An 18,403-nucleotide genomic window follows, 5' to 3' on the forward strand; every position below is an offset into this window, starting at 1 on the left:
ACTATAATTTACAACTTTTTCTTTTATTTTATTTCACATTGCCTTGTTAAAAGCAATTAATCAATTTTTTTTTAACTTAATCTAAATTAATTCCACATAATTAGCTGGGAAAATACCAGTTTGACCATTATTTGAACCAGTCCACCAATCATCAACAGTTTCAGTTCTTTTTATAATATTAATAACATCTCCTTTTTTAAAAGGTAAATCACCACCTTGTTCTCCTTTAAAAGTATATAAAGCAATAGCTTGTGAAGCATTTGATTTTTGTGATCCTCCAAAATTTGGTTTTGATGAATTAAGGGGTCTTGTTGGTCCATTACCATTTTTACTTGGTGATAATTTTGTATTTCCTAATCTTGCATTTAATCTATCTACATCACTATTACCTCTTGATCTTGTTTTACTTCCTCCTCCAACATTATAACTTGAATCATATATGTCATCTTCCCATGATGATTGAGTTCTTGCATTAGATAAACCAGCACTTGATGCTGATGTAGTTGTTGTATTACCACTTCTTCCAGATCCAATTCTTCTATCTTTATCTCTTTCTCTATCTCTTTCTCTTTCTCTTTCTCGTTCTCTTTCATTTCGTCTTCTTCTTCCATAACCATCATCATAATCATCTTCATCTGAATAATCATCGTCAGAATATTCATCTGAATATCTTCTTCTTCTTCTATTATGACTTCCAACAGCAGCAGCACCACCACTTCTTCTCCCATATGTTCCACGTCTTCCACTATATTCAGAAGTAGAATCTGAAAAATCATCAGGAATATCATCATAATAATCATCATCATAATAATCATCATCATCTTCATCAAATGATCTATTATTAAATACTCTTGAATTTAAAACTCTCATTAATGAATCACAAGCTGGTGGAGGTTCAACTTGTCCAGCCAATATATTTCTTGCTTTACAGTTTTGTCCATAAAATTTTCTATTTGCTTCTCTTCTTTCTATAATTGCAGAACCTTCTAATGATATACCAGCATATAAACCTTTTGTTTTTGAATATGCAAATACAGCAGAAACAGAATTTAATGAAGCAGTACCAGCTGCTTCTGCACTTCTACCTAATGGACCAGCAGCTACAGATACATTAGTTCCTAAAGTAACCGAACCCAATTGAGCAAATGAATCAACTGCAGCTTTTGTATTTAAAACAAATACAAAATCAGTTAATTCAGCTCCAATCATACCTCCCATTCCTGCACCTGCTGTAATTATAGCTGATGGAGCAGACCAACTTCCATCTGGTAATCTTGCTACAATAACTCCTGATCCAGCTCTACCTGAAAATAAAAATCCTGCTTTTAAAACAGTTATTACAGCTAAACCTTTTGCATTTTTTAAAATTCTTGGTGGAATAACTTGATCTGGTCCAGCAACTTGATTTGGTTTTATGAATGATGATAATACTTTTGCTGCTTTTCTAAAATAATTTAATTGTTAGTATTTTCATGCATTCAATTTTGTAAAAAGTCTGAACTAAATCATCAATTGTTTTACTCTCAAAGTATTTGTAACTTTGATAAAAACTTATTTCGTATTTATGAAATGTACATACTTTGATTCACTCCTTAAACTTCTAGGAATTGGATTATTAATACCCATATTTTGTGTTCTTTTATTGCGGTTTCTCCTTTCTTCAATTCAAATTGTATAGTTGGATTCCTTCTACTAAGTAATGATTGGTGTTAATACTATTAGGTTGAATGATTATGAATTTACTAATAAATACTTGAGAAGATCGAATGATTAAATTGTATGTTGAAAACTGCCTCGAATTTAATGAATTGTAAATGACTTTTAATTTGAACGAGATTTTTCTTATTTCTATTGAGTTTTTTTTTTTCTTAGATTCGTTTTCAAATTTGTGATAAGTTGATTGAATTGAAATTGAAATGAATTGAAAAGATTGAATTGAATAATTAGTTTTAAATCTGTTTCGGAGTAATTTAAATACGCTGTTTGTTGTTATTTTCAAGTTTGTTAAAATCAGTTGAAAGTTGTAACGATGAGCAAGTTATTAAAATTGAATTTATAAACTAAATTGTAGCGATTTTTGAGATATTCTTATAATTGACTAAAAATAAATTGAAAAGTCTACAATTACTATGTATTATATATATAACTACGATCTACAATGGATGATCCTCTTGTAGATGGCTAAAATATTTTAGCTAGCAAAAATCTGTTTCTGAATCAATTAAAATAAATCCGATCAGTTTGATCATCAAACATAAATTTTAGAGAGTTTTAAATTCATTATTATAACCGAGAAACGAATTAGTATATGCATTAAATAACATTACCAAAGGGAGTTTCACTTTCTCAAATTCTTGGACATCAGGAGTTGTTTAAATGACTGACTATATAATTTAACTAACAGATAAATGACATAGCTCCCATTGAATGACATGGTTGTGAAACTGGCGTCACAATGTTTAGTCTTCTCTCTAGAGAAGACTCTCATTCCATTTAATAGATATTTCTAATCAATTAAACTCCGAGAGAATTTTCAAACGGATATATACGGTAAAAATTTTATGTTTAAAGTGACTACTCAAATGATTCATAGACTTAAACATTGTATAATTCATCTATTGTAATACGACGAGAACTCCACTTTTACGACATCTGAGGAAAGGCAGCGTGAAATGGCAATACAAATTTCAAACTTCAACTCATCAACTTTTCTTTCATAATATTCCGCCACTCTATCGATCTATTTCCACTACCCCTTAAGGTAAGCTTGTGTAGAAATTGAAAAAGTCTACCTGGTAATTTAAAAAAGGACCTACCGTAAACAAACGAGCTGATGGCTTAAAAGTCATTGGTGTTAAAATTCTTCAAAAGATATGGGTGATTCTTTTTACAAAGGATCTTGAACTAAATTATTTGTATGAATTAAATCAGAACATTATTTTGCAACTTATTTAATTACACAAACCACACCCAGAAAAAAAGAGTTACAAAATTTTTTGTACTCATTTCCTTAAACATCTAGAAACATATAATATCAATATACATATCACTTATATTATCAGTGGTTCTTGAAATCAAAATATTCAAATACATGAATGAGCAAGAGGAAGATACAAAATCAGTAAACTCACAAGCATCAAACTTATCCAAAGCTTCAGTTGCCACCGTAGCATCTACAACATCAAAAGCTTCATCATCATCATCATCGCGACCTAAAAGATATTTATGTACTTATGAAAATTGTGATAAAGCTTACAATAGACCATCATTATTAGATCAACATCTTAGATCACATACTGGAGATAGACCTTTTCCATGTTCTTATCCTGAATGTACAAAATCATTTTTAAGAAAACACCATTTGGATGCTCATTTGATTTCTCATTCAAGAGATAAACCATATCATTGTTCTGTTTGTGGTAAAGGAGTAAATACACCTCAACATTTAAAAAGACATGAAATAGTTCATACAAAATCTTTCAAATGTACTTATGAAAATTGTAATGAATCTTTTTATAAACATCAATCATTAACACATCATATTCAATCAGTACATGAAAAAACTTTAACTTGTTCAATATGTGGTAAGACTTTTGCAAGACCATGGAAATTTGCAAATCATAAACTCAAGTATCACGGAGAAAGTCCTGCATACCAATGTGATTCTAGTGGCTGTTTTAAAAATTTTAAAACTTGGTCAGCATTACAATTTCATTTAAAACAAGAACATCCTAAATTAAAATGTGATATATGTGGAAAAGGTTGTGTTGGGAAACAAGGTTTAAAATCTCATATGTTAACTCATGACGATGCAATCAAGATTTGGAAATGTAATTATTGTGATTTGGGGAAATTTAATGAAAAAGATAAATTAATTGATCATTATAATAAATTTCATGATGGAAATATTCCTGAAGAATTATTGAAAAATAATAAAGTTGACCTTGATGGTAAAATCAGTTCAATAATCACAGAGGAAGGATTAAAAGAATCAACGTCAGGGGCTGTCTCAGCTAACAAACCATCAATTAATACAATCAAAAGTTTAGGTACCATCTTATCAACAGAAGAAGAATCATCAGATACATTTTTCAATCAGGATGTGAGATCAGATACAGCTCAAGCTTTAAAATCCACAAATTCAATTTCTTCAACAAATACTACATCGATGAACAACTCAACCAAATCAAAATCATCATCCAAAAACCAACAACAACAACAACAACAAGAAATTAAACAGGAAAAACTAATTGATACAATTTCTAAAAGTGTAGCAAAACAAATACATTGTCCAAAATTAAGATGTAATAGATTTTTTTATAGATTATGTGATTTACATCGACATTTAAGATGGCATGATGAAAATTTAAAAAGAATTGAAAATTTTTTAGATGGATTACAACAACAAGAGGAAGAAGAAGAAATTGAAGGAACAAAAAAGAGGAAGATTTTAGAAGAAAGAAATGATGATGCTATAAATAAGAAAGTAAAAGTAGGTGTCAACGAAATTAATGATAATGAAGATGATGATGACGATGGTAATGAAGATGATGATGACGATGATCATGAATACGATGAATATAATGATGAAGATGCTGCATTTGATGAAATTTTAAGTAAAGAATTAAGTTCTAATTTAGAAGCTGAAGATTGATATTCTTTTTTTGAACCCCAAGAAGGTTTGAAAATATAGATATATAATTTAATAATGAATGAATGAGTATGATATTAATAAAATTACATGATTATTTATACTATACATTACACAGCTCATTCCATTTCATTCTCAATACCTTTGCTTTTTATCATAAGATCTACCACCTTGACCACCATCAGCTCTTCTTTTATTACCTTGATCTCCTTGTGAAGAATCAGAAGATTGAGCAGCTTTTCTATTATCATAAGTTGGTGTCCTATATTTTGCTCTAGTATCAGCTGAACCACCGCTCACAGGATTGTTACCATACCCTGGTCTTTGATTAACTGGAGTTTGTGATCGACTATCATAACCTTGAGTTTGATATGATCTATTATTATTATTGTTGTTATCAAATCTATTAAATTGACGGTTTTGATCATGACGTACATATCCTGTTCCATAACTTCTTCTACCAAAATTTGAAGGTTGTGCTGAAGTTGAAGGTGGGGGAGGAGGAGGAGGTACTTGTTCATTTGATTTAAAATTACTTTTACTATTATATTGATGATACCCTCTTGTGTCAGGTTTGGTAGATGCTTCACCCGTTGAATAGGTTCGTCCTTGAGCTGGTAATGGAGTTCTTCTGGGGTTAGATGGTGGAATAGATTGAGGTTGTTTTGCCTCCATGGTTGATTTTTGAATAAGTTCTTCTTGACTTGGTAATGATTTTCTTCTGGTGTCTGATTTACCATTTGAACCATTGTTAGTTTTATCTTGAGTATTGGATGAGTCTGATTTATCAATTTGCCTATCAGTAGCAATTTCTTTTTCCGTTTCAACACCAACAGCACTATTTGTGCTTTTCGTAGTACCTGGATTCTCGGATTCACTTGTATTTGTTCCTGCATTTTCTCCATTAACATCATCTTGACCATTGGCTACATCTTTCACACTTTCCATATCATCCTCTTTCGGCTCTGAAGATTTAGCTTTAAGATATTCCGATTTCATTTTAGACAATCGTTCTTTTATATGCAGTGATCTGGCTGAACTTGGTCTATCCTCTTCTTTATTTTCTGAATCATCATGGTCTTTAGTTGCGTTATATTTTGATCGATCACTCCTATCAGTTGATTGATATGCTTCATATCTACGAGCACTTGATGAAGGTTGAGATCTGAATCCCGTTCTATTACCTGTTCCCAGTGTACTACTGTAATTTATGGCTGTTGCTGCTTTTTTTCTTCTTAACTCTTCCTCTTCTTTAGCTTGTTTTTCTTTGTTCAATTCTGCAATTTTCTTTTCTTCTTCTTCTTTGGCTTTTTTCTCAATCTCTTCTTGTTCCTTCTTGATTTTTTCTCTTTCATCGATTATCTTTTGTTTCTCTTCGTCACTCATTGGTATGAAATCCCAAATTGGAATCCATTGCTTTGATTTAGATTTAATGTGTCCAAGTAATGCACCTGATGCTAATTTTATATCTTCTTTTTCATCATTTTCATATATCTGTTCCATAGCTGTAACCAAGTTCTCACAGTGATCATCAACAAGAGGGTAAACCCCTAATAAGTTTTTCAAAAATACAATTGTATTACTTCTAGAAATATACTCATCAACTTCGAGACTTCTCTTAATCTGTTCCAAAATTGATGAATGAAAAGTAAATACCCAATTCTTAAATTCAGACAATTCACCTAAATTCAACGCTTTGACACTTTCTTCGTTATTGATTTCTTGTAAATGTTTAAAAATAAATGCAAAAAAATAACCAAGATTTTCCGCCTCAGATGGTGTTGAGGAATATAATGAATTGTATAACTGGTCTGAGTCAAGTAATGAGCTCAAGACCCCAAATAATGAATAGTTATCAACATGCAACTCATTCAATTTGAAAACAAATCTAGCTGCAAATACAGCATCAAATGATGAATGTATAGCCCTTGGCATGAGACAATACTGTACAAATTTTTCATTCTGCGTATTTTCCATATCGTCAGTTGAATTAAACCAGTTAGAAGATAATTCAGATAGTGTTTGATTCATTGCATCATTTAATTCTTTATGTCTGACTTTGTCTGATGGAATTTGTTCAATAAACTTTGTGTTCTCAATTATCTCACGTTCATATTTGTCAAGTGTAGCAATTGGAAAATCTTTATTTCTCGCATTTAATCTTACAGCATCTTTCAAACCTCTTGTAGCAGACTCTAGCTTATCCAATTCCTCAACATAAAGGTTTTCGTCATAGTTGATGTCCCTTAAACTGAAATACCAAAATGCTGTGAACAAACTAGTTGGAAAATTATTTGGGACAACTTCTTGCGCTTGAGATTCAATAGACTCTAGATCGACTGACTTTGTTCTCCATAAATCAAATGCAGATGATATTGGGACATTATACTTATTATGTAAATCATTGATGGACATCAAATTGGTATCCTCTCCTCTTCCGAAAAATGATACTAATGTGGTAAATAATTTTATGACAGCACTCAAATCATCAGCTCGACTAGCTAAAACTTTCAAATGACTTTCTTCATCTCCAAATATTAAGTCATCATATATAGAACATAGAAGAACAATTAACTCGTTAACTGCATCCAAATCAATAAAGCATTTCAAAAGGAGTTGTCCAGATTCGATTCTCCTATATCGTAAATCATCGATAGTTCTATAAGTAATCCTTTGTAATGATGAACCACAATTAATAGCATCAATCTGTCTCAATGTCAAGTCAGAAGTTGCTTTAATACCACCCATTGAGGTAAACATTTCTTTCAAAACTAATAAGCCAATTCTATCACCTGAATAAAATGATTTAAGAACATACGTAATAATTGTTTTAACATCAATCTTTTTTGGATAAGATTGACAAATTTTACCAACAAATGAAGCTAATGATTGTAGCCATTGACGTTCAAGCATTCCATTATCATGAGTTGAACTCCTATCTGAACTTAATCTGATTAAAATTGCAATTGTCAAATTGTCCCAGACATATTCATTGAAATACTTTGCTGTTTCAACCACCAATGATATCAAATTATCATAACTTTCAATTTGTTGTAAAATAGTTAATAAACAAGGTAATGGATTTGATGAACAAATTTTAGCTAATCTTCTCATCATTGGTTTGACATTTTCCTTTGATAACCTTTTCAAAACATCTTTTGTTTCTTTCTCTGCAATACTATAAGCAATCTTGATTTGATTATTATTTTTCCTAAGATTATTATATAATTCTCCATATACGCTAAATCTATCTTCTATGGGATATTGTGCTAAAATCGAATAAGCTGCATCAATAGCAAATGAATTGTGTTTCAAAAGTGGCATAACAGGAAAAATGTAATTTCTGAAATAATGAAATATTTCGTCTTTGAGCTCTTCTTCTGATTGAAATGACCGTACAATGGCACATAATTTGGTAAATGTGCTGACATCTTTGGATAAATTAGTTCCTATGAACTTTAAGATCTCTTTTGATACTTTAAGAAGTGACTTAAAGTCATTTACAATTGGCAAAGTGTCAGCCCAATTTTCCACTATATAGATAAACAGCTTTCCCGGATAATCTTTTGATAGTGCTCTGAACGTACTGATTAATGGAGGCGGTTGATTTTCTATTATGACGTTATTCCCAGGTCTTGCGAATGATACTCCCCTTGCTGTTTTTAATCTTGAAGCATCCGTGGCAGTCATATTTCTAACATTATTTTGCTCATATATATTGTTAATAGTTGCACCAAATACCTTACATAGAAGGTGTTGAATTTCATCATCAATTGTGGCAAGATATGGATAGTCTGTTAATATGAATATTGCTGGCCAATATAAGCCCGTTGATAAAAATATTTTTAAAAATTGAAATTTAAGATTTAGCAATAGCTTTGTTTCCAAAGTCGCTGATGGAATTTTTGTTGTATTATTTGCTGGTAATGTTGAAGTTTGTGGTTTGTCATCTTCATCTGCCAAAGGCGCAGCTAATGCCAATGCATTTGCACCCGCTTTAGACACATCCTCTTCTAATTTTTTGTTATATTCTTGTTCGATTTCTTTCATTGCATTTTCATCCGGACGTAAATATTTATAAAATGACCCAAAACTAATGAATTGCTCTCTAATTAAAATTGTAACAAACAATTTAAAATTTTCAGAAAGATCTTTTGATGATGAGTAATCAAGGAGTTCCAATCCAACCATTTTTGATGCATTCAAATTTCCGCCAATTGTTAGCGTATTCAATGATGAGTTATCAGCTTCTATGCTTGGCCACCAACGAGATTTTTTCAAAAAAGCAATTCCTGCTCTCCAATTTCTTACAACATTATTAATAAGAATATCCAAAATAATATTTAAACATCTATTTGGATCCAAGTTGTAATGTCCAATCAACGATTCGGATATTTGCAATGCGTAATCAATCTGAAAATCTGCAGTATCATCTGTGAAAATACTGTGTAGTTCGATAATGAATTTGGAATACCCTTCAATTTCCTCAACTAATAAATTATATTTCTTTTGAGTATACAACTTATCTCTTAATTTCATATTCAACGATTTTGATAAAACATTTCCTGGTATGATCCCACTTTCTTTTAAAAAATCCGTGCCTATGTAAGCTGCAATTGTTTCTAGTTTAATGACTTTTTCTGTTCTGTATAAAGTTGATAATAGATATTTCATGTTTTCAGTTACTGGAAATGAATTTAAAACTTGACAAAATATTCGAGCAAAATCATCATTTCTTATGGTTTCATTTAAAAAATCTATCAAATGATCGATTTTGATCTTACCTTCTTCTAACGATAGTATTAACTCAGTGTATAAAAATACAATTTCATCTTCTGTTTCTGGATTATTTGAATCATATGAATCTAATGCTTCCAAAATATTGACATCACCTGCTCCTCCAGAAAATTGTTCCAAAAATTCATCGGTGAAGTATTTGAAGCTCATATGTGTGATAGGGATAAGGCAATTCAATACCTCAAATTGTGTTGTTTGTGAGTTGTAATGTAATACAAATTAGGTTTGTCTCATATTTACTCGCTTTTTTTTTTCGATCAACACAACCTTATTTTTTCATTCACGAAAAGTGCATAGTATGATGGCATTATAAATACCATTAGATTTTCAGGTATCAACTAAAATGTTCTCAAGTCTCTTCAAGATTCAAAACAAAGGACCACCTTGCTTGGAAATACTTAGTCTCGCGTTGATCTTGAAATGTTTAACTTGAGCATTTGAATCAAGTGATGTTGCAAGGCCGCATAATTTATACGTCCAAGATGTTGTCCAATTCGTATAAAGCTTAGTAATTTTTTGGATCCAACTACTATAGGACTAATAAAACCACCAAAATTTTTTGTTAAAAATCGTCCCAGATAGTTTAGTGGCTAGAATTACCGTTTGTCGCATGGTAGACCAGGGTTCAATTCCCTGTCTGGGAGTTCCCAAATATCAAGATCGATTTTTTAATTTTTGCTTTCCGGCGTGAAAACAGTATTTATGATATAATAGACTACGTTTGTTTGGTTTCAGTAAATTTTTGCTTCAGCGGACAAGGGTACACAACTCATACTTTTTAAAATCAATAATAGCTTTATTTAATCGGAATGTAATCATTAATTCTGTAAGTTGTTTCACATCGCTTCCCATATCTCATTTTATTTTTAATGCACTGAATAATTGTTTGAACGTATGACTAAATAAAGCAAAGTTGAAGCAAAATTATTCAGCTTCATTAAGCTGAAAAAGGGTTGTGTCACGGGCAGGACTGACATTTAGAGATTTTGCCAGATCTATAGATTAAACTTAATAAGTGGAATTTTGTGAGATCAAAATGGGAGTGAATATTATAAGTAACGTTCAAAAAAACTTCTAAGTAGATAATGTGTATTACCGTATAAAAATATTGAGCAATATATATGTATGAATGAACTAAAATTTAAAAATTTAAAAGATAATGAATTGAATATTGATATAACTTTTGCTGCATTTTTTTAATTTAATTACATCCCAAAAAAGAAATGCAGATGCTATGCTAATTTAAGTGTGAATAAAAATCTATTTATTATTTGATGATAAAATATTATGTGGGTATCTTCCTACATTTGAACGCTGACGGGAATGGCTTTTTGATGGAGGATGAACCAGTTCGTCAGTACCTTTTGTAACATCAATATTAGTTGCTGAAGTATCCATATCCATGGATGAATCAGGATCATCATTTTCTCCAAGAAACTCACGAGATTGTTGAGGTGTTGCTACTTTTTCAACTTTTACATTTGATGTTGATTGTATATTTTGCTTAATAGGAGCCATTGGTTTAGGGGTAGCGTTAAACGATGATGAGCTTGCTTCTCTTGATATAGATTTTTGACGCTTATGAGCTGGTAAAGTATTGCTCCCACTACCTTGAATTCCAGTTTCTGGTTGCCAATGATGAAACTGTATAACATGTTGAAAGGATTGCATTGATTCTTGCAGTGGTTGAACTTGCAGTTTATTTTGTTTATGCAAAGGTTGAGCTGGAATGGGATTCACTTGTAATGTTGTTGTTGCCCCCAATGGAGATTGAAGAACTTGACTGGAGGTTCTGTTTGAATCAATTGTTTGATTGGAAAGATCTCTTTTCAATTTATTTCTTCCAGATGTATTAACTTCTGTTGGCATTGAATAATGTCGTTGATGACCTCTAGAGGTTCTTTTAACAGAACTAGAGGATGGTATGGCAGATGATGTAGGTGCTCTGAAAGGAGTTGTTGGAGTTGTTAAATTTGCTACAGCAGCTGCACCAACTTTGGCTGGAGATAAAGGTCTTTTTTGACTTGTTGATGAAGGAGCTCCAAATTTGAAACCCGCAGGCAGATTAGGATTTGCATTCAAAAGGTCTTGGTTAATTAATCCAAATGGTTTTAAGGGTCTTTGATTTTGGGAAGATATTTGTTGTTGTTGTTCTTGATATTCTTGCTGCAAACGATTCGGATCATACTCAACAGATTGACCTTGTCGTAGATGATGAGGAACCCCAGCTTGTTGATGTTCGATATGTGGTTGTACGACTTGAAATGCTTGATTTTGGAATTGCCGCTGCTGCTGCTGTTGCTGTTGTTGTTGTTGTTGTAGTCGTTGATGATCTTGATATTGCAGCTGCTGTTGTAAAGTTTGTTGTCTAATTGCTTGTAAAACCAATTCATTATCATTAAGTTGTTGATTGGAGCTGTTGACATTACTTATGAATTGAGGTATCATAGATGAAGGAATTTGTGCTTGCAACGCTGATTGTAAAATCATCAAATTTTTATTTGTTGTTTCGGCTCTATAAAATTCTTGTTTAGTTCGTTCTTGTTCTATTTTAAATTTCATAGTTTCTATAAATGCATCTTCTGAAAATGGGAATGATGAAATATTGGGACCTAGTAGAGTCAATAAACCAGGATCAGTTATTGTTTGATTAAACTTTTTAGGTGATGCCGGAGTACTTTGATTTGTGGAAGATCTTTGAATAGATTCATTTAACATAGATAAGGATGGGATTGAAGTAGATTGTTGTAATGGTGGTTTTCGATTTTCTTTATACGGTGATTGAAGGGTATTCGGTGGTAATTCAAATTGTGAATGTGGCTCGCTAGGTTTTTCAATTGATCCTCCTTTGTGAATTTCTTTTGTCTTTGATAAGTCTTGATTGACATTTGATTCGATCGTATTCTTTTCATCCTTACTGTTTTTCCTCGATGATTCCATAATATGATCCCTTAATTCCGATGGGTAAATTCAATTTGCGAATCAAATTTTTATATTCACACCACTTAATGATCAAGTAATGGTGTATCTGTCAGGACTCAGATCTAGCAAGGTAGATCTATATCAACTTGTACACCTCTTTTCCAATTAAATTTTTTTTGTGGCAGTGAAGTAATTGGAATTGATCTGAGATCAGCTACGAGTTCTTTCAAATTTGAATGATTCTTCAATTAAAGGAAAATGGTCTATCAATATGAAGGATACTATTAGATTCTGAATGACATCTGGAACTCTTTTTTGTTATGTTTTTGAAGTTTTATTAATATTATAACAAATAATTATTAATAATGTATAATATATTTTTCTTAAATTTAAATTTAAATTAAATGATTTCCTTTGTGATTTTTATTTTTATTTTTATTTTTATTTTTATTTTTAGGTTTTTGTTTTTTCACTGATGAAATTTATGATTTCAATCAATTTCGTTTGATCGATTAAAAAATAATATTTAGTTTAAGAACTTTATGAATGTTCTTTTTATGTATTTATGTATGTACGATTAAATTAGGATATTCATGGAAGAATTTATATGTAAGTATTGAAGATAATTATTTCCAATTGATATATAATAGTTTGATTTTGTCCCCCTTAATATTTTTTTAATTGATTTTTTTGATCTTCCAAATTGAAATTTTAATATTTTGTGTAAAATTAATATTCTAGATTCAAATTTGTTTTATTGAATTTATTATTTAATAAAAAGCTGTTTTTTTGCTATTTCTGAAATTATGTAACTTCGTAAATCAAATCATTCATAATAATCATTAAATAGACTTCAAACTTCAAATAATATTTTACAAATTAGTAAAATAATTTATCGTAATCGAAATTTATTGCTATTAATGTTTTGAATCAAATATTATTCCAAATTTGATCATTTTTTTCCAAATTGGGATGAAACGACTTTTTAAGTTTCTTTCTTCCAATATATTGAAGTGTTCAAACACTTATAACTATATTAGTCCAATTTATATTAAATTTTGATCTGAGCTGAATGTGTTTCTTTCTTTGACCGTTATTGGTGTTCCCTTGCAATAAGATCGATGCAATCGGATATGCTTGATGCACATTATGATCATGTCAAAACAGCCCCAACAGCTCGCTATTTTGGTTTTTACAGACTTTTGATTTAAACAAGCGGTTCAGCTCTACTAATAATGGATTCATTTCTTGCAAGACTCAAGTATGTTGCATTTTTCAAGATGGTTGTAAATGATTGAAAGTATAAATTACCAGTTGTAAAGTTGTAACGACGAAACGCGTGTTGAAAAAAATTTATGCTTGGATTAGGGACCCGCTTATATGATTGTACTCTTCAATTGAAATGACAAGAATTATGGTTTGAATGTATTCAAAATTTTTTGTAAAATAGTTGGTTGCAAAAAAAGTATTAATTTCCTTTTGGTAATAAAATTAAATATTTTGACACAACGATAAAAAAAATGAAGACAGAGAAGCGAAAAAAAGTAACACACATAAACTTAATCTCAAATACTTTGAAACTAGATCGTTCATACACATTTTCACAACCAGTCTTTTTCTAAACAGAGTTTTTGATACTTACATCAATAGATTATGGGGAAGAACAAGAAAAAACTGAACAATAATGGACATAATTTGAATAACAAGATCAAGGAATCAAAAGAAAATGGGGAAACCAACAATGAAAAGGAAGAAGTTGAATTAACAAATAGCATACAAGAGACACAATCTGCCATTGACTCATTACATATAGCGAGTGAGGATGAGAAAAATAGCCTACGAACTGAAGAAGAATCCTCTTCTGAAAAAAATGGAACTACAATTCAATCAAACAATAATGGTTCTGAAACGTCAGTGCTATCTCAAAAATTAAAAGAAGTAGAGGAAGAAAGAGACAAAATTCAATCAGCATACGATTCATTGTATAGTAAATTATCAGGAACAAAAGCTTATTTTCAAAAAATGAAAGACAATGAAGAGATATTAGAACAATCAGTTGAAGAATTAACTAATGAAAATGAAAAATTGAAAAATGAAAATACTCAGTTGAATGATACAGTGAAAGACTTGAAAGAGAAATTCCATGAACAGATAAACCCATCAGAAGTACAAACTCTTAAAGAACAAAACATAGATTTAAACAATGAATGTGAAAAATTAAGTGATGCTTTAACGAGGACTAGACGAGAGTACACAACAACTATAGAGGAATTACAAGATGAAAAATATAATATTGAAAATCGAAATTCCAAACTAACGAAAAATATACATGAATTGAAACAAGAGATTACCGATCTTACCATAATTCAAGGGGAATTACAATTGGAACGAAAAAATTTAACCAATGATATTAACGAATATAAAGAGAAATTAGATTTCAAAGAAAAAGAATTAGAAAAATGCAAAACTACAATTGATGAACTTAACGAAAAAATTAAAATTAAGGAATCAGCTATTCAGGAGGAAGTATCAAATTTCAAATCTCAAATCGATATTTTAACTACCACTATTGAAGAGAATAACAATATAAGGAATAATCTACAAAATGAACTAGAGACGTACAAAGTAAAACAAACAGAATTAGAAGAAGAAGTTAAAAAGATCTCAGAATATAAAACAGAAATAAATAATAAACAATTACTAATAGGTAAATTACGTCATGAAGCTATAATACTAAATGAACATTTAACAAAAGCATTAACTATGTTAAAACAAGGTGGAGATGGTTCAAATAAATCAGTTGATAGAGAATTAATATCAAATGTTATAATTAGTTTTTTACAATTTCCAAGAGGTGATTCTAAAAAATTTGAAGCTTTACAATTAATAAGTGCATTATTAGAATGGGATCAACTGCAAAAAATTGCTGCTGGTTTACAACATTTACCAAATCAAAAAGGTTTAAATGGTCCAATAAAATATGATTCAGAAGGTAATGAAATTCCTCAAAGACAAAGCTTTGTGTCTCTTTGGACAGAATATTTAGAGAAAGAGTCTTTAAAGAAATAATAACGATAATCGAACTATCAAAAGAAAGAGATAACGTAGGTTGAAAAGTGATTTTTGAATTGTTGATCTCTTAATAGTTCCGGACACTTGGTTTGAAAGTCGTAGTTATTAAATGGTAGCACGTCGAACATACAATAGTAAAAGGCAACGCGTAACTGTAAAAGCGATATTATTTATTGTTATTAGATCAATCATTTTACATTAACATTATAAAGTCTTCTTCATGCAATGGTAGATATACATGATTATTTCAAACAACACGGACAGGGAACGGTATGTGTAACTTTCAAAATATTTGACTGTGATTGCTACTAACAATATTTTTCAATTAGAAACGTAAAAATGATTCCAAGGACGTATCATCTGTGAAGAAATCAAAACCATCATCTAGTAAAAAGCAAGTGGTTATAAATTTGGATGATGAGGAAAGAGACTACGGGTATCCAAATGACGACGAAGATGATGATGCATTGATGGAAATTGATGAAATGCCTAAAAATACAAAGAAAAAACTGGCATCTTCTACTTCAAAACCCAAAAGTAAAACTTCAACAAAGAAATCTACAACAAATACTGCAAAGGCTCAAGACTCGTCTGTACTTTCAATTCTTGCTAGTATTCCAGATGCAGATTTACCTGAAATTGATCCAGAAGCAAAAAAATTATCATTTCCAGAAATACAAGCTAATAGAAATGCAATAGAAACTTCATCTACAACTAGAGATCTACCTGAAGCACAACCAAATTGTCTTAGTGGTTTAACAATAGTTTTCACCGGTCAAATGCCAGGTTTGGATAGAGGAACTGCTGAATCAATTGCTCAAAGATATGGTGCAAAAGTAACAAAATCAATATCAGGCAAAACAAGTTTAGTTGTATTAGGAGCTGAAGCTGGTCCTTCAAAAATAAAAAAAATTCATGAAAATAAAATTAAAACTATTGATGAAGATGGATTTATTCAATTATTAGAAAAAATGCCTTTAGATGGTGGTAGTGGTGATAATGCTCAAAAAGCAAAAGAAAAACGTGAATTAGAAGAAAAACAAATTCTTGAAACTGCTGCAAGAGAAGAAGAAGAGGAAAGATTAGAACAAGAAAGGAAAAAAAAAGAAGCTGAATCAAGTGCTAAACAAAATAAACAACAAAATCAACAACAACAAACTGAGGATGAATTTTTCTCAACTTATGTTCCACCACCTCCAGTTGATGTTCCTGTAAAAGATAAATTATGGACTGTAAAACATGCTCCGAAAGATTTTAATCAATTATGTGGTAATAAAGGACAAATTAGAAAATTACATGATTGGTTATCTGATTGGTATAAAAACCAAGCAAATGGGTTTAAAGGTAATTTTACGCAACCTTCTACATATCGTGCAGCTTTAATAAGTGGTCCACCAGGAATTGGTAAAACATCTGCTGCTCATTTAGTTGCTAAATCATTAGGATTTGATATTTTAGAAAAAAATGCTTCAGATGTTCGTTCAAAATCATTATTAAATGCTCAAGTTAAAAGTGTTTTAAATAATACATCAGTAGTTGGATTTTTTAAACATAAAGATGATGAAAACAAAAATTCAAATAATAAAAAAATTTGTTTAATTATGGATGAAGTTGATGGTATGTCAACTGGTGATCATGGAGGTACTGCTGCATTAGCTCAATTTTGTAGAATAACTAAAATGCCAATAATTTTAATATGTAATGATAAATCATTACCAAAAATGAAAGTATTTGATAAAACTACTTATGAATTACCTTTTCAAAGACCAAAAGAAAGTGAAATTAGAAGTAGATTGATGACTATAGCAACAAGAGAAGGTATAAAATTAGATCCAAATGTTATTATACAAATGGTTCAAGCAACTTCAAATGATATTAGACAAATGATTAATTTATTATCAACAGTATCAAGAACTCAAAAAAGTTTAAATCATGAAAATATTAATGATATTCAAGCAAGTTGGAAAAAACAAGTTATATTAAAACCATTTGATATAGCAGGTAGATTATTATCAAGTGGTATATGGGTTTCTCCTAAACAAAATATAAATGAAAAATTAGATTTATATTTTAATGATATTGATTTTGCTCCATTAATGATACAAGAAAATTATTTAAATGTTAATTCAAGATTAGGAGGTAATCCTTTAAATCATGTTGCACAAGCAGCTGATGATATAAGTGCATCTGATGAAGTAAATAGTTTAATTAGATCAAGTGAACAACAATGGAGTCTTTTACCATTTCATGGATTATTATCAACTATAAAACCAAGTTTTGAAATAGCAGGTAATTTAAAAGGAAGATTAAATTTTAGTTCATGGTTAGGACAAAATTCAAAACAAATGAAATTTCAAAGAATTTTACAAGAATTACAATATCATACAAGAATAAAAACTTCAACAACAAAACAAGAATTAAGATTAGATTATTTATATCCTTTATATATAAAAATTCATTTACCTTTAAAAAATGGTGATGTCGGTATAAATGAAGCTATTGAAACAATGGATGATTATTATTTAACAAAAGAAGATTATGATAATATTTTAGAAATGCTTAATAAAACAAATGATTTAGATACAAAAGAAAAAACAGCATTCACAAAAAAATATAATAGTAAAACTCATCCAACTGTAATTTATAAAACTGGTAATTCATTAGGTGGTAGTGGTAAAAGACAACCAAGTCAAAAAGTTGATTATGAAGATGTTGTTGAAGATGATATTGATGAAACACCTGATGATAATGAAGATGAAAATGATGATAAAATTGATAGTAAAAAAGATAAATTAATTAAAGCTAAAGTTAAAGGAAAAGGTGCAAAGTCTACAGCTACTAAAGGAGGTAAAAGAGGTAAAAAATAACAATTCTAGGGATTTATAAGTTTTCAAAAGACTAATTTAAGAAACTCTTTCTAATGAATGAAAATAACGACTAATTTACTGTCTGAAATGTAAA

General features: G+C 30.2%; 6 protein-coding genes across 6 annotated transcripts; 3 read left to right on the forward strand and 3 right to left on the reverse strand. All coding sequences in view use genetic code 12, as the record gives it.

Moving 5' to 3' along the window:
* Positions 1-81: 81 nt before the first annotated feature.
* KGF55_005660 (uncharacterized protein) lies at positions 82-1,626 on the reverse strand (the record flags this gene model as incomplete). Its single annotated transcript, XM_051760696.1, has 2 exons — positions 82-1,444; positions 1,580-1,626. The coding sequence occupies 2 exons, from the start codon at positions 1,624-1,626 to the stop codon at positions 82-84; spliced, it is 1,410 nt and encodes a 469-aa protein (XP_051611689.1).
* A 1,465-nt stretch (positions 1,627-3,091) lies between these two features.
* PZF1 (Pzf1p) lies at positions 3,092-4,654 on the forward strand (the record flags this gene model as incomplete). The annotated part of the gene is made up of 1 exon (XM_051760697.1): positions 3,092-4,654. One exon carries the CDS (start codon positions 3,092-3,094, stop codon positions 4,652-4,654), a length of 1,563 nt encoding a protein of 520 aa, XP_051611690.1.
* A 132-nt stretch (positions 4,655-4,786) lies between these two features.
* On the reverse strand, positions 4,787-9,598 carry KGF55_005662 (uncharacterized protein; the record flags this gene model as incomplete). Its single annotated transcript, XM_051760698.1, has 1 exon — positions 4,787-9,598. One exon carries the CDS (start codon positions 9,596-9,598, stop codon positions 4,787-4,789), a length of 4,812 nt encoding a protein of 1,603 aa, XP_051611691.1.
* A 1,110-nt stretch (positions 9,599-10,708) lies between these two features.
* KGF55_005663 (uncharacterized protein) lies at positions 10,709-12,388 on the reverse strand (the record flags this gene model as incomplete). The annotated part of the gene is made up of 1 exon (XM_051760699.1): positions 10,709-12,388. The coding sequence occupies one exon, from the start codon at positions 12,386-12,388 to the stop codon at positions 10,709-10,711; it is 1,680 nt and encodes a 559-aa protein (XP_051611692.1).
* A 1,635-nt stretch (positions 12,389-14,023) lies between these two features.
* KGF55_005664 (uncharacterized protein) lies at positions 14,024-15,439 on the forward strand (the record flags this gene model as incomplete). Its single annotated transcript, XM_051760700.1, has 1 exon — positions 14,024-15,439. The coding sequence occupies one exon, from the start codon at positions 14,024-14,026 to the stop codon at positions 15,437-15,439; it is 1,416 nt and encodes a 471-aa protein (XP_051611693.1).
* Positions 15,440-15,667: 228 nt separating this feature from the next.
* RFC1 (replication factor C subunit 1) lies at positions 15,668-18,309 on the forward strand (the record flags this gene model as incomplete). Its single annotated transcript, XM_051760701.1, has 2 exons — positions 15,668-15,712; positions 15,772-18,309. The coding sequence occupies 2 exons, from the start codon at positions 15,668-15,670 to the stop codon at positions 18,307-18,309; spliced, it is 2,583 nt and encodes an 860-aa protein (XP_051611694.1).
* Positions 18,310-18,403: the final 94 nt, after the last annotated feature.

Source organism: Candida pseudojiufengensis (assembly GCF_024610245.1).
Source record: "Candida pseudojiufengensis strain CBS 10847 chromosome Unknown scaffold20, whole genome shotgun sequence".
In the NCBI taxonomy this organism is placed as follows: Eukaryota; Fungi; Ascomycota; class Pichiomycetes; order Serinales; family Debaryomycetaceae; genus Lodderomyces; species Lodderomyces pseudojiufengensis.